General features: G+C 41.3%; 1 protein-coding gene across 2 annotated transcripts in view; it reads right to left on the reverse strand.

The window, feature by feature from the left end:
- LOC138918366 (phosphatidylinositol 3,4,5-trisphosphate 3-phosphatase TPTE2-like) overlaps positions 1 to 14,381 on the reverse strand; it is a 257,717-nt gene that overhangs the window by 200,061 nt on the left and 43,275 nt on the right. The window contains exons 10-13 of one of the 2 annotated variants that reach the window (XM_070239617.1): positions 12,762 to 12,809; positions 11,825 to 11,878; positions 5,685 to 5,732; positions 4,748 to 4,801 (exon numbers count right to left, since the gene is read on the reverse strand). The exons of the other annotated variant lie outside the window; for it this stretch is intronic. Coding sequence (XP_070095718.1) covers positions 4,748 to 4,801; positions 5,685 to 5,732; positions 11,825 to 11,878; positions 12,762 to 12,809 — 204 coding nt within the window. The remainder of the gene's footprint in view (positions 1 to 4,747; positions 4,802 to 5,684; positions 5,733 to 11,824; positions 11,879 to 12,761; positions 12,810 to 14,381) is intronic. 2 annotated transcript variants of the gene reach the window in all.

The raw sequence follows: 14,381 nt of genomic DNA on the forward strand, positions 1-14,381 counted from the left end.
TGCCTCCTCAAATGCCGCTTTCCCCAAGAGCTCAAAGGTGACAGATCCTGACCACAGGAGTTGAGTGGTCACAGTGTTTCACGGTTTCTGAGACTGTCTGCGCCTGGGGCCATCACCTCCCCTCATACTAAACTTACTTAGAAAAACACACCTTAGGTCCTAGGTCTCAACAAAGGTGACTATATAATACAGCACCCAAGAGAGGACACTTCTGAGAGTGAAAAGGACACACTATTAATAATTATTCTGAGATAACAGCCACAGACTGAGATGGTCCCAAGCAAAACGTTAGCCCTTCTCTAATACAAGATGCCAGACAGAGTAGCCAACAGCCACAAGGAATGAAAGCTCACAAGTCAAAACAATTACATACCTGAGGAGTACAACGACTGAAAAAGAAATACAACAAAGTGAGCAACATATACCATTTGAAGTAGAACTACTGGAACATACTGGAACATAAGCATGACAAATACACTTAAAGATACAAGGGAAGATGTTAGTAGCACGAAGCGACAATGAGAAACCATAAGGAAAACCTCATGAGGAAATAGGTGTAAAAGTACGATTGTTAAAGACTTAAGTCGTGGGATAAATAGCAGTGTGGATACATGAGAACAGCAAATTATTTAGACATGGAAAATGACATTGAGAAACTCTCCCAGAAAACACAATAAAACAATAAAGTGAGAGAATATTTAAAAGAACAGCAGTGTGATATGGTGGGTAAAATAAGACATCTAACATCTGAAATAAACGAAATCCAAGACATCTAAGACGGAAAAAAAAGAAAACAGAGAAGAGGAAATATTCAAAAACTAATGAAGATAAATTTCACAAAGTTAAAGAAGGAAGTAAAAAATTATCTGTCAAGGATCCATGGAAATGAAGAGAAAATTCTAAAAGCTTCCAAAAAGAGCAAAGAAAATAAGAACAGACTGACACGATCTCTCTCTAGAGCAAACAGAACACATCTTGTTTGAGAGCACACAAGTGACATTTATGAAAACAGACAACATATTTGGACATAAACAAAGCATTAATAACGTGCGCGGGAGCAATATCATATAGATTTTCTCTGACCGTATCGCAACTGCAATAGCTTTTTAAAAGTCAACATAATATCAAAGAAGAAAAAAGTTGAAGGACTGACATGAGCCAATGTCAAAATTCACTATAAAGCTACAGCAATCAAGACAGTGCGGTACTGGCGAAAGAACAGACAAATGGACCAAAGGAGCAGAACAGAGAGCCTAGAAATAGATGCCCGTTAACATACTCCACCGTTCTTTGACAAAGGAGCACAGACCATACAATGGAGCAAAGACAGTCTTATCAACGAATGGTGCTGGAAGAACTGGACATCCACGTGCGAGACAATGAACGTGCACATGGACCTTTACACCTTTACAAAACGGAAATCAAAATGCATTATAGACCCACATGTAAAAAGCAAAACTCTAGAATTCCTAGAAGACAATAACACGGAAGAAAACCGAGATGACCTCTTTAGAAACATGACTTTCTAGATATGACAGCAAAATCAAGATCATGAAAGGAATAACTGATAAGCTGGACTTCATTAACATTTTAAACTGCTGCTCCACAAGACACAATGTCAAGAGGATAAAAACACAAGCCACAGACTGGGAGAAAACATTTGCAAAAGGCACAGTTGATAAAGGAATAACAAATATACAAATACGCAAAGAAATCTTAAAACTAAACAACAAGAACACGCACAACCAGATTAAAAAATGGGGCAAACAACTTAACAGACATCTGGCCAAAGAAGACATAAAAATGGCAACTAAGAGTACGAGACGATGCTCCACATCATATGGCTCCAGGGAAATGCAAATTGAACAACAATGAGATACCACTACACACCTGTTAGAATAGTCAAAATATGGAACACTAACAACAGCAATTGCTGACAAGCATGTGGAGCAATGGAGACACTCATTCAGTATTGGTGGCAAGGCAAAACGGAACAGCCACTCTGGAAGGCAGTTTAGGGGTTTCTTACAAAACTAAGCATAACCCTTAACGTACGATCCAGCTTAACATACGCTCCTTGGTATTTACCCCAACGAGTTCAAAACTTACACGCAGATGAAAACCTGCGCACAAATGCTGATAGCAGCTTTACTCGTAATCGCCAAAAAGCGGAAGCAACCAAGATGTCCTGCACCAGATGAACGGCTGAACAAACCGTGGTACATCTAGTCAACGGCATATTATTCAGCGCTAAAAAGCAACGAGCTATCAAGCTGTGAAAAGAAACCTTACATGCATGTTACTTTGTGAAAGAAGCCAATCTGAAAAGGTTGCATACTGTATGAGGCCAACTATATGACATTCTGGAAGTGGCAAAATTGGGGCGACAGGAAGAGATCCGTGGTTGCCAGGAGTTGGCGGGGAGAAGGATGAATAGGCGGAGCACAAAGGATTTTTAGGGCAGTGAAAATACTCCATCGTTATGAAACTCTAATGACAGATTCATGTCATTCTACTTTTATCCAAACCCATAGAATGTATGACACCAAGAGTGAGTCGCAATGTAAACCATAAATCAGATAATATTCCATTATGGCTTTCATTTTCCAATTCTGGTAATCGTATTATGGTTACGGAAGTGAAAATTTTCTGATTTTGATCACTGTGCTGTGGTTAGGTGTCCCTGAAGGTAGAAAAATAAAACTGAAATATTCAGGAGTAAAGGGTATGTGGTCTGCATTTTCTCTCTAATGATTCAGGAATAGAGCCTAAGTGTGTAGGAAGGTGTGTGTCACGTGCGTGTCTATCAAACATCTTCTGCCTCAACTCACATAAAAATCAGGTCTAGATACAGGTATATTGAGAGAGAGAGCTCTTTCTATGTGTATATCTATATCTAAACGTATTTTCTTTCTCTCTCTCTCTTTCTATATATATCTATAGATCGATAGATCGATAGATAGATAGATTTATGTCTATATACCTACATATCCATATGATGGGAATAACAAAGGAAATGTGACAAAATGTTAACAATTGGAAATGTAAGTAAAGGGTATACTGGAGCTTTTGGAACCATTTGCGAGAAATTTCTGTATGTGTTGGAATATTGTTCAGTCTTAAAAAGAAATGAAATTCTGACACATGCTGCAACATGGATTGACTTTGAGGGCATTGTGCTAAATGAAATAACTAGTCACAAGAAGACAAATTTTGCGTGATTCCACTGACATGACATACCTAGAGTAGTCAAACTCACAGAGACAGAAGGTAGAATGGTGGTTGCCAAGAGCTTGGGAAAGGGGCAACGGGGAGAGTAGTTTAATGTGTACAGAGTTTCAGTTTTGCAAGACGAGAAGAGTTCTGCAGGTTGGCTGCACAACAATATGAAGGTACCTAACGCTACAGAATGGCACACTTAAAAATGCTGAAGATGATCAATTTTAGGTTACATGCATTTACCACAATTTAGAAATCTGCATAAGTTTCGAATTCTTACAATGGAAAAAGTGTTTCAAAAATAGCTCTCCTGGTGCTTGTTCTGGTGAAAATGAGATTGGGGAAAAAAGGAGATAGTACAAAAAAGCTGACGTTGAAAAACCAAAAATTGTCTGTCTCAACTCATCCTACATCCAACCTATTCCACCAAGGAAACTTGAAAGTGCATTTAGAACAATGCCCCTTACTGAGTCTATGTCTTGATTTGCTCTGTCAACCTCCTGACTAAAGACTCAAAGGGCTATCTTCACTGGGTCTCTCCACACTCTGTCTGGAGTCGGCTCCCTGTTTTGTGGTCAGCTCTCACTCTTCTCAGCATTCACGTGGGAGAGGGAATATCGAGCTGCACAGACTCTCCAGCCCTTAAAAGCCCATATAGCGGCAGAGACAACATACCCTCTCCACATCCCAGACATCACCCCAAAAGATGTCCACATACCTGGGAATGCACAGTCTAGGAGTGCATCTCTAGAAAAGCCTACCTCTCTAGAAAGCTACAGTTGGTACGTCTACGGTTCACGATTGGAGTTTGTATTGGTTGCAGAGCCTCAAGCATGACCCCTCATTGCCTTGCCAGTGCTACTAGGATTGAGCCAAAACCATTCAGCAGAGCCTACAATGCCCTTCAAAACCTGACCCTGCCAGCCCTCATCCTTGTGGCGCACCTCTCTCTCCCTCAATCCTGTTCTCCAGTCCTGACCTCCTTTTATTTCCTCCCAAGAGCCATATGCCTTCCAACACTGCTCAATGACGTCAGAAAAAGAAGTGAGAGGTATAAGGACTGGACAGGAAAAATGAAAGTTATCGCTGTTTTCAGATGACATGACTAAGTACACGGAAAACTTTTGTTCCATGTAATAAGCACTTAAATGGTATTTATTACGTGCCAGACATCATCCTAAGTGTTTAACACTTATTTGGTCCTCATAACAAATCGTCACGGAGCCTGGAGAGTTGTTCCATGTTAACGTAAACACCAAGAAATGCAACAACATGTCATTTGAGATTTCCTACATGGGACAGTGATGTGACCAACTTATTTGAACAAGGATTCTGTGAATCTAAGAATATGATAAACATGACTTAGCTCAGTGGATCCGAAATTTTAGAAAAGATCTTAGAATCATTGTCCAGAATATTCCGCATTCCCATGGATCATGCCGCGTCTGCATTTCACTCACTCTCTCTCTCTCTCTCTCTCTCTCTCTCTCTCTCTCTCTCTCTCTCTCTCTCTGAGTATATACGTCACCTTTTGTTGGTGGTTCCATCACAGATTATTTCTGTCAGTTCATCGGGGTCATTTCTAAAGAATTAAAAGCATATATGATCAGACTCCAAGTGACTTCATAGAGTTACACTCTTGTTTGCAATTAGTTACAAGTAGTCTTCAAGTGGTAAACTGGTTGAACCCTAAAGAATTATGTGGGTGTTAGTTATTTGGAAACTAGTATTTTAATCTTCCCTAGAAATAGGGCTTTCTATAGTTGTAACGAAGATCTTCGGCCGGTCAAAAAGCCTAATGAATGAAGATATTGAAATACAATTCTTCACTACTGAACCTTACTCTCACGTGTAATTGCATCGAGGTTGAATTTAGCTCAAAATTCAACTCCAGGTTGTAGGTACACATTTCCCCAGCTCCTCCTAATTTCCTGATCCTCAACACCCTCCACCACATCCTGACCCTTCATGTATCATGTATGTCTTTTCTGTTCCTCATACAGGGTTCAGATGACTGCAGGTCTGAGGCACGGGCTCCCTCCACTATGACGGTGGCTTGGCATTCGGGACACCAGCTTCAGATGGTGGCAGAGCTCTGGAGGCTGAGGAAAGGAGCCGAGGTCTGTTGAGCTCCATTCTCTTCTGCTGAGAGCTCCACTGCTCCCTCTCCACTGCTACCGTCTCCTTGCTCCAAATAGGATTCTCTCCTCTCCTGGCCCACTCTAGCAGAGTCTTACACACAGGCATTCTGAGAGTTTCCTCAAAGCTTTGGCTACTACTTTCTAAGGCTCACAAACAAACCGTGAGTAAGAAGTCTCCCTCTTATGACTCCTCCTTCCTTTTGCCACCTAGGCCCAACAGGAAAGAAAGTTACCTACAGAAGCTTATAGTCTCTTACGGAAACCTGTTGTTGCCATCGATGCCCCCCGTACCTTTCACCACTCAGATCACTCATGTCAACTCACCCCATCTTGTCACTGTTGCCAGACGACATTCGGGAAGAATCCATAACCCTGCCATAGAGTAAAAAACAGGTACAAAAAATAGAGTCAGACATTTTGGAAGATAATCAGGTTCTTTTTCCCAACAGAATTGCAGCACACAAAAAGTAAAGTCACGAGGAAACACGACAGAAACAAAAGCATCCGTTTCAGGGTCCAGCACTGGAACCTCTGACACAGTTTCCGGGTTCTGTATGTGCGTGTGTGCGTGTCTGTGTGTCCCTGTGTGTATCCACTGGAAAGAGAATGAAGGGAACAAGGGAGACATAGCATTCATGATTAAACCTCCTTCCTTCTTCACCATTTTGTTTCTCCTTCATGCACTCTGGAATCAATTTGGGAAACGTGAGAGGGATCTGAGTGTGTCGGGATGGGGAGGTGCATCCAAGTAAGAGCTAACACAGAGATATAGATAGAAAGAGAATACACAAGAACAATGAACATACAGTGTCAGGGCCTAGTCCCTGGTTGTTATTTGGTAGGAAAGAAACAAGTAGGAAGGTCAAGGATGACCAAATGATGATTAAAAGATTTTCTGACCTGCGTGAAGACCATGCGTTTACAATGATTCTTTTTCTTTTTCTTTTTCTCTACAGTCCTTTCAGAAAACGTTATCTGGTTATATTATCCAAAATCAAGACTTTTCACCTCAAAACTGGCTTGGGTAATCTTTTCTCTATTTATCTTTTTCTTCATCTACAAAATAAGACACTTGCAAAATGCACTTTGAGTCTGTCACCTTCACAGTATCATGCTAATATTCAGCACTGCACAAATATTATTGATTTTTGGACAGCCTGCACTCTTCACCAAATTCTTTCAAATTTCATTAATTCTGTATCTGGCAACAATATACATTAGTATATATATCTTAAAGTTCAAATACACTTAAAGGTTCTCATCAAAGTAACACACCCTGATAATTTCCAGAGAAATCATGGGTTCCTATCAAGACGCCAAATGGTACGGCATGTTGCATCCTCCTCCCAAAACTTCAGAAGTCCTAAGGAACTATGCACCCCCAGAAATAACAAGAGTGACAACCCTGGGAAATGACAGAGGCCTGAAGGCTGTCTCTTAATTGGTGGGTAGCCTGGGATTAGGGGCAGTGGGTGGCAGCCTTGAGGGGCTCAGTGTGAGGGAAAATTTTAAGGACCGTTCTTGCCTCTCCCCTGAGTTGCTTGGAAGCGATCACTTTCCTTTCTCAGCAGAAACAAGTAGCAACCACCCAGATGTAGCTAGGATAAAAGTAGAGTAGCATTAGGTTAGCTGATGAAAGCAGGGAAGGGCTGAACAATCCTTGATCCTTCACTCCTCCACCTCCTCCGTCTCCCAAGCCCCAGGTGACAACCTCAAATGCCTCCTCAAATGCCGCTTTCCCCAAGAGCTCAAAGGTGACAGATCCTGACCACAGGAGTTGAGTGGTCACAGTGTTTCACGGTTTCTGAGACTGTCTGCGCCTGGGGCCATCACCTCCCCTCATACTAAACTTACTTAGAAAAACACACCTTAGGTCCTAGGTCTCAACAAAGGTGACTATATAATACAGCACCCAAGAGAGGACACTTCTGAGAGTGAAAAGGACACACTATTAATAATTATTCTGAGATAACAGCCACAGACTGAGATGGTCCCAAGCAAAACGTTAGCCCTTCTCTAATACAAGATGCCAGACAGAGTAGCCAACAGCCACAAGGAATGAAAGCTCACAAGTCAAAACAATTACATACCTGAGGAGTACAACGACTGAAAAAGAAATACAACAAAGTGAGCAACATATACCATTTGAAGTAGAACTACTGGAACATACTGGAACATAAGCATGACAAATACACTTAAAGATACAAGGGAAGATGTTAGTAGCACGAAGCGACAATGAGAAACCATAAGGAAAACCTCATGAGGAAATAGGTGTAAAAGTACGATTGTTAAAGACTTAAGTCGTGGGATAAATAGCAGTGTGGATACATGAGAACAGCAAATTATTTAGACATGGAAAATGACATTGAGAAACTCTCCCAGAAAACACAATAAAACAATAAAGTGAGAGAATATTTAAAAGAACAGCAGTGTGATATGGTGGGTAAAATAAGACATCTAACATCTGAAATAAACGAAATCCAAGACATCTAAGACGGAAAAAAAAGAAAACAGAGAAGAGGAAATATTCAAAAACTAATGAAGATAAATTTCACAAAGTTAAAGAAGGAAGTAAAAAATTATCTGTCAAGGATCCATGGAAATGAAGAGAAAATTCTAAAAGCTTCCAAAAAGAGCAAAGAAAATAAGAACAGACTGACACGATCTCTCTCTAGAGCAAACAGAACACATCTTGTTTGAGAGCACACAAGTGACATTTATGAAAACAGACAACATATTTGGACATAAACAAAGCATTAATAACGTGCGCGGGAGCAATATCATATAGATTTTCTCTGACCGTATCGCAACTGCAATAGCTTTTTAAAAGTCAACATAATATCAAAGAAGAAAAAAGTTGAAGGACTGACATGAGCCAATGTCAAAATTCACTATAAAGCTACAGCAATCAAGACAGTGCGGTACTGGCGAAAGAACAGACAAATGGACCAAAGGAGCAGAACAGAGAGCCTAGAAATAGATGCCCGTTAACATACTCCACCGTTCTTTGACAAAGGAGCACAGACCATACAATGGAGCAAAGACAGTCTTATCAACGAATGGTGCTGGAAGAACTGGACATCCACGTGCGAGACAATGAACGTGCACATGGACCTTTACACCTTTACAAAACGGAAATCAAAATGCATTATAGACCCACATGTAAAAAGCAAAACTCTAGAATTCCTAGAAGACAATAACACGGAAGAAAACCGAGATGACCTCTTTAGAAACATGACTTTCTAGATATGACAGCAAAATCAAGATCATGAAAGGAATAACTGATAAGCTGGACTTCATTAACATTTTAAACTGCTGCTCCACAAGACACAATGTCAAGAGGATAAAAACACAAGCCACAGACTGGGAGAAAACATTTGCAAAAGGCACAGTTGATAAAGGAATAACAAATATACAAATACGCAAAGAAATCTTAAAACTAAACAACAAGAACACGCACAACCAGATTAAAAAATGGGGCAAACAACTTAACAGACATCTGGCCAAAGAAGACATAAAAATGGCAACTAAGAGTACGAGACGATGCTCCACATCATATGGCTCCAGGGAAATGCAAATTGAACAACAATGAGATACCACTACACACCTGTTAGAATAGTCAAAATATGGAACACTAACAACAGCAATTGCTGACAAGCATGTGGAGCAATGGAGACACTCATTCAGTATTGGTGGCAAGGCAAAACGGAACAGCCACTCTGGAAGGCAGTTTAGGGGTTTCTTACAAAACTAAGCATAACCCTTAACGTACGATCCAGCTTAACATACGCTCCTTGGTATTTACCCCAACGAGTTCAAAACTTACACGCAGATGAAAACCTGCGCACAAATGCTGATAGCAGCTTTACTCGTAATCGCCAAAAAGCGGAAGCAACCAAGATGTCCTGCACCAGATGAACGGCTGAACAAACCGTGGTACATCTAGTCAACGGCATATTATTCAGCGCTAAAAAGCAACGAGCTATCAAGCTGTGAAAAGAAACCTTACATGCATGTTACTTTGTGAAAGAAGCCAATCTGAAAAGGTTGCATACTGTATGAGGCCAACTATATGACATTCTGGAAGTGGCAAAATTGGGGCGACAGGAAGAGATCCGTGGTTGCCAGGAGTTGGCGGGGAGAAGGATGAATAGGCGGAGCACAAAGGATTTTTAGGGCAGTGAAAATACTCCATCGTTATGAAACTCTAATGACAGATTCATGTCATTCTACTTTTATCCAAACCCATAGAATGTATGACACCAAGAGTGAGTCGCAATGTAAACCATAAATCAGATAATATTCCATTATGGCTTTCATTTTCCAATTCTGGTAATCGTATTATGGTTACGGAAGTGAAAATTTTCTGATTTTGATCACTGTGCTGTGGTTAGGTGTCCCTGAAGGTAGAAAAATAAAACTGAAATATTCAGGAGTAAAGGGTATGTGGTCTGCATTTTCTCTCTAATGATTCAGGAATAGAGCCTAAGTGTGTAGGAAGGTGTGTGTCACGTGTGTGTCTATCAAACATCTTCTGCCTCAACTCACATAAAAATCAGGTCTAGATACAGGTATATTGAGAGAGAGAGCTCTTTCTATGTGTATATCTATATCTAAACGTATTTTCTTTCTCTCTCTCTCTTTCTATATATATCTATAGATCGATAGATCGATAGATAGATAGATTTATGTCTATATACCTACATATCCATATGATGGGAATAACAAAGGAAATGTGACAAAATGTTAACAATTGGAAATGTAAGTAAAGGGTATACTGGAGCTTTTGGAACCATTTGCGAGAAATTTCTGTATGTGTTGGAATATTGTTCAGTCTTAAAAAGAAATGAAATTCTGACACATGCTGCAACATGGATTGACTTTGAGGGCATTGTGCTAAATGAAATAACTAGTCACAAGAAGACAAATTTTGCGTGATTCCACTGACATGACATACCTAGAGTAGTCAAACTCACAGAGACAGAAGGTAGAATGGTGGTTGCCAAGAGCTTGGGAAAGGGGCAACGGGGAGAGTAGTTTAATGTGTACAGAGTTTCAGTTTTGCAAGACGAGAAGAGTTCTGCAGGTTGGCTGCACAACAATATGAAGGTACCTAACGCTACAGAATGGCACACTTAAAAATGCTGAAGATGATCAATTTTAGGTTACATGCATTTACCACAATTTAGAAATCTGCATAAGTTTCGAATTCTTACAATGGAAAAAGTGTTTCAAAAATAGCTCTCCTGGTGCTTGTTCTGGTGAAAATGAGATTGGGGAAAAAAGGAGATAGTACAAAAAAGCTGACGTTGAAAAACCAAAAATTGTCTGTCTCAACTCATCCTACATCCAACCTATTCCACCAAGGAAACTTGAAAGTGCATTTAGAACAATGCCCCTTACTGAGTCTATGTCTTGATTTGCTCTGTCAACCTCCTGACTAAAGACTCAAAGGGCTATCTTCACTGGGTCTCTCCACACTCTGTCTGGAGTCGGCTCCCTGTTTTGTGGTCAGCTCTCACTCTTCTCAGCATTCACGTGGGAGAGGGAATATCGAGCTGCACAGACTCTCCAGCCCTTAAAAGCCCATATAGCGGCAGAGACAACATACCCTCTCCACATCCCAGACATCACCCCAAAAGATGTCCACATACCTGGGAATGCACAGTCTAGGAGTGCATCTCTAGAAAAGCCTACCTCTCTAGAAAGCTACAGTTGGTACGTCTACGGTTCACGATTGGAGTTTGTATTGGTTGCAGAGCCTCAAGCATGACCCCTCATTGCCTTGCCAGTGCTACTAGGATTGAGCCAAAACCATTCAGCAGAGCCTACAATGCCCTTCAAAACCTGACCCTGCCAGCCCTCATCCTTGTGGCGCACCTCTCTCTCCCTCAATCCTGTTCTCCAGTCCTGACCTCCTTTTATTTCCTCCCAAGAGCCATATGCCTTCCAACACTGCTCAATGACGTCAGAAAAAGAAGTGAGAGGTATAAGGACTGGACAGGAAAAATGAAAGTTATCGCTGTTTTCAGATGACATGACTAAGTACACGGAAAACTTTTGTTCCATGTAATAAGCACTTAAATGGTATTTATTACGTGCCAGACATCATCCTAAGTGTTTAACACTTATTTGGTCCTCATAACAAATCGTCACGGAGCCTGGAGAGTTGTTCCATGTTAACGTAAACACCAAGAAATGCAACAACATGTCATTTGAGATTTCCTACATGGGACAGTGATGTGACCAACTTATTTGAACAAGGATTCTGTGAATCTAAGAATATGATAAACATGACTTAGCTCAGTGGATCCGAAATTTTAGAAAAGATCTTAGAATCATTGTCCAGAATATTCCGCATTCCCATGGATCATGCCGCGTCTGCATTTCACTCACTCTCTCTCTCTCTCTCTCTCTCTCTCTCTCTCTCTCTCTCTCTCTCTCTCTCTGAGTATATACGTCACCTTTTGTTGGTGGTTCCATCACAGATTATTTCTGTCAGTTCATCGGGGTCATTTCTAAAGAATTAAAAGCATATATGATCAGACTCCAAGTGACTTCATAGAGTTACACTCTTGTTTGCAATTAGTTACAAGTAGTCTTCAAGTGGTAAACTGGTTGAACCCTAAAGAATTATGTGGGTGTTAGTTATTTGGAAACTAGTATTTTAATCTTCCCTAGAAATAGGGCTTTCTATAGTTGTAACGGAGATCTTCGGCCGGTCAAAAAGCCTAATGAATGAAGATATTGAAATACAATTCTTCACTACTGAACCTTACTCTCACGTGTAATTGCATCGAGGTTGAATTTAGCTCAAAATTCAACTCCAGGTTGTAGGCACACATTTCCCCAGCTCCTCCTAATTTCCTGATCCTCAACACCCTCCACCACATCCTGACCCTTCATGTATCATGTATGTCTTTTCTGTTCCTCATACAGGGTTCAGATGACTGCAGGTCTGAGGCACGGGCTCCCTCCACTATGACGGTGGCTTGGCATTCGGGACACCAGCTTCAGATGGTGGCAGAGCTCTGGAGGCTGAGGAAAGGAGCCGAGGTCTGTTGAGCTCCATTCTCTTCTGCTGAGAGCTCCACTGCTCCCTCTCCACTGCTACCGTCTCCTTGCTCCAAATAGGATTCTCTCCTCTCCTGGCCCACTCTAGCAGAGTCTTACACACAGGCATTCTGAGAGTTTCCTCAAAGCTTTGGCTACTACTTTCTAAGGCTCACAAACAAACCGTGAGTAAGAAGTCTCCCTCTTATGACTCCTCCTTCCTTTTGCCACCTAGGCCCAACAGGAAAGAAAGTTACCTACAGAAGCTTATAGTCTCTTACGGAAACCTGTTGTTGCCATCGATGCCCCCCGTACCTTTCACCACTCAGATCACTCATGTCAACTCACCCCATCTTGTCACTGTTGCCAGACGACATTCGGGAAGAATCCATAACCCTGCCATAGAGTAAAAAACAGGTACAAAAAATAGAGTCAGACATTTTGGAAGATAATCAGGTTCTTTTTCCCAACAGAATTGCAGCACACAAAAAGTAAAGTCACGAGGAAACACGACAGAAACAAAAGCATCCGTTTCAGGGTCCAGCACTGGAACCTCTGACACAGTTTCCGGGTTCTGTATGTGCGTGTGTGCGTGTCTGTGTGTCCCTGTGTGTATCCACTGGAAAGAGAATGAAGGGAACAAGGGAGACATAGCATTCATGATTAAACCTCCTTCCTTCTTCACCATTTTGTTTCTCCTTCATGCACTCTGGAATCAATTTGGGAAACGTGAGAGGGATCTGAGTGTGTCGGGATGGGGAGGTGCATCCAAGTAAGAGCTAACACAGAGATATAGATAGAAAGAGAATACACAAGAACAATGAACATACAGTGTCAGGGCCTAGTCCCTGGTTGTTATTTGGTAGGAAAGAAACAAGTAGGAAGGTCAAGGATGACCAAATGATGATTAAAAGATTTTCTGACCTGCGTGAAGACCATGCGTTTACAATGATTCTTTTTCTTTTTCTTTTTCTCTACAGTCCTTTCAGAAAACGTTATCTGGTTATATTATCCAAAATCAAGACTTTTCACCTCAAAACTGGCTTGGGTAATCTTTTCTCTATTTATCTTTTTCTTCATCTACAAAATAAGACACTTGCAAAATGCACTTTGAGTCTGTCACCTTCACAGTATCATGCTAATATTCAGCACTGCACAAATATTATTGATTTTTGGACAGCCTGCACTCTTCACCAAATTCTTTCAAATTTCATTAATTCTGTATCTGGCAACAATATACATTAGTATATATATCTTAAAGTTCAAATACACTTAAAGGTTCTCATCAAAGTAACACACCCTGATAATTTCCAGAGAAATCATGGGTTCCTATCAAGACGCCAAATGGTACGGCATGTTGCATCCTCCTCCCAAAACTTCAGAAGTCCTAAGGAACTATGCACCCCCAGAAATAACAAGAGTGACAACCCTGGGAAATGACAGAGGCCTGAAGGCTGTCTCTTAATTGGTGGGTAGCCTGGGATTAGGGGCAGTGGGTGGCAGCCTTGAGGGGCTCAGTGTGAGGGAAAATTTTAAGGACCGTTCTTGCCTCTCCCCTGAGTTGCTTGGAAGCGATCACTTTCCTTTCTCAGCAGAAACAAGTAGCAACCACCCAGATGTAGCTAGGATAAAAGTAGAGTAGCATTAGGTTAGCTGATGAAAGCAGGGAAGGGCTGAACAATCCTTGATCCTTCACTCCTCCACCTCCTCCGTCTCCCAAGCCCCAGGTGACAACCTCAAATGCCTCCTCAAATGCCGCTTTCCCCAAGAGCTCAAAGGTGACAGATCCTGACCACAGGAGTTGAGTGGTCACAGTGTTTCACGGTTTCTGAGACTGTCTGCGCCTGGGGCCATCACCTCCCCTCATACTAAACTTACTTAGAAAAACACACCTTAGGTCCTAGGTCTCAACAAAGGTGACTATATAATACAGCACCCAAGAGAGGACACTTCTGAGAGTGAAAAGGA

The sequence above is a fragment of the Equus caballus genome, chromosome 17 (assembly GCF_041296265.1).
Source record: "Equus caballus isolate H_3958 breed thoroughbred chromosome 17, TB-T2T, whole genome shotgun sequence".
NCBI classification, from domain to species: Eukaryota; Metazoa; Chordata; class Mammalia; order Perissodactyla; family Equidae; genus Equus; species Equus caballus.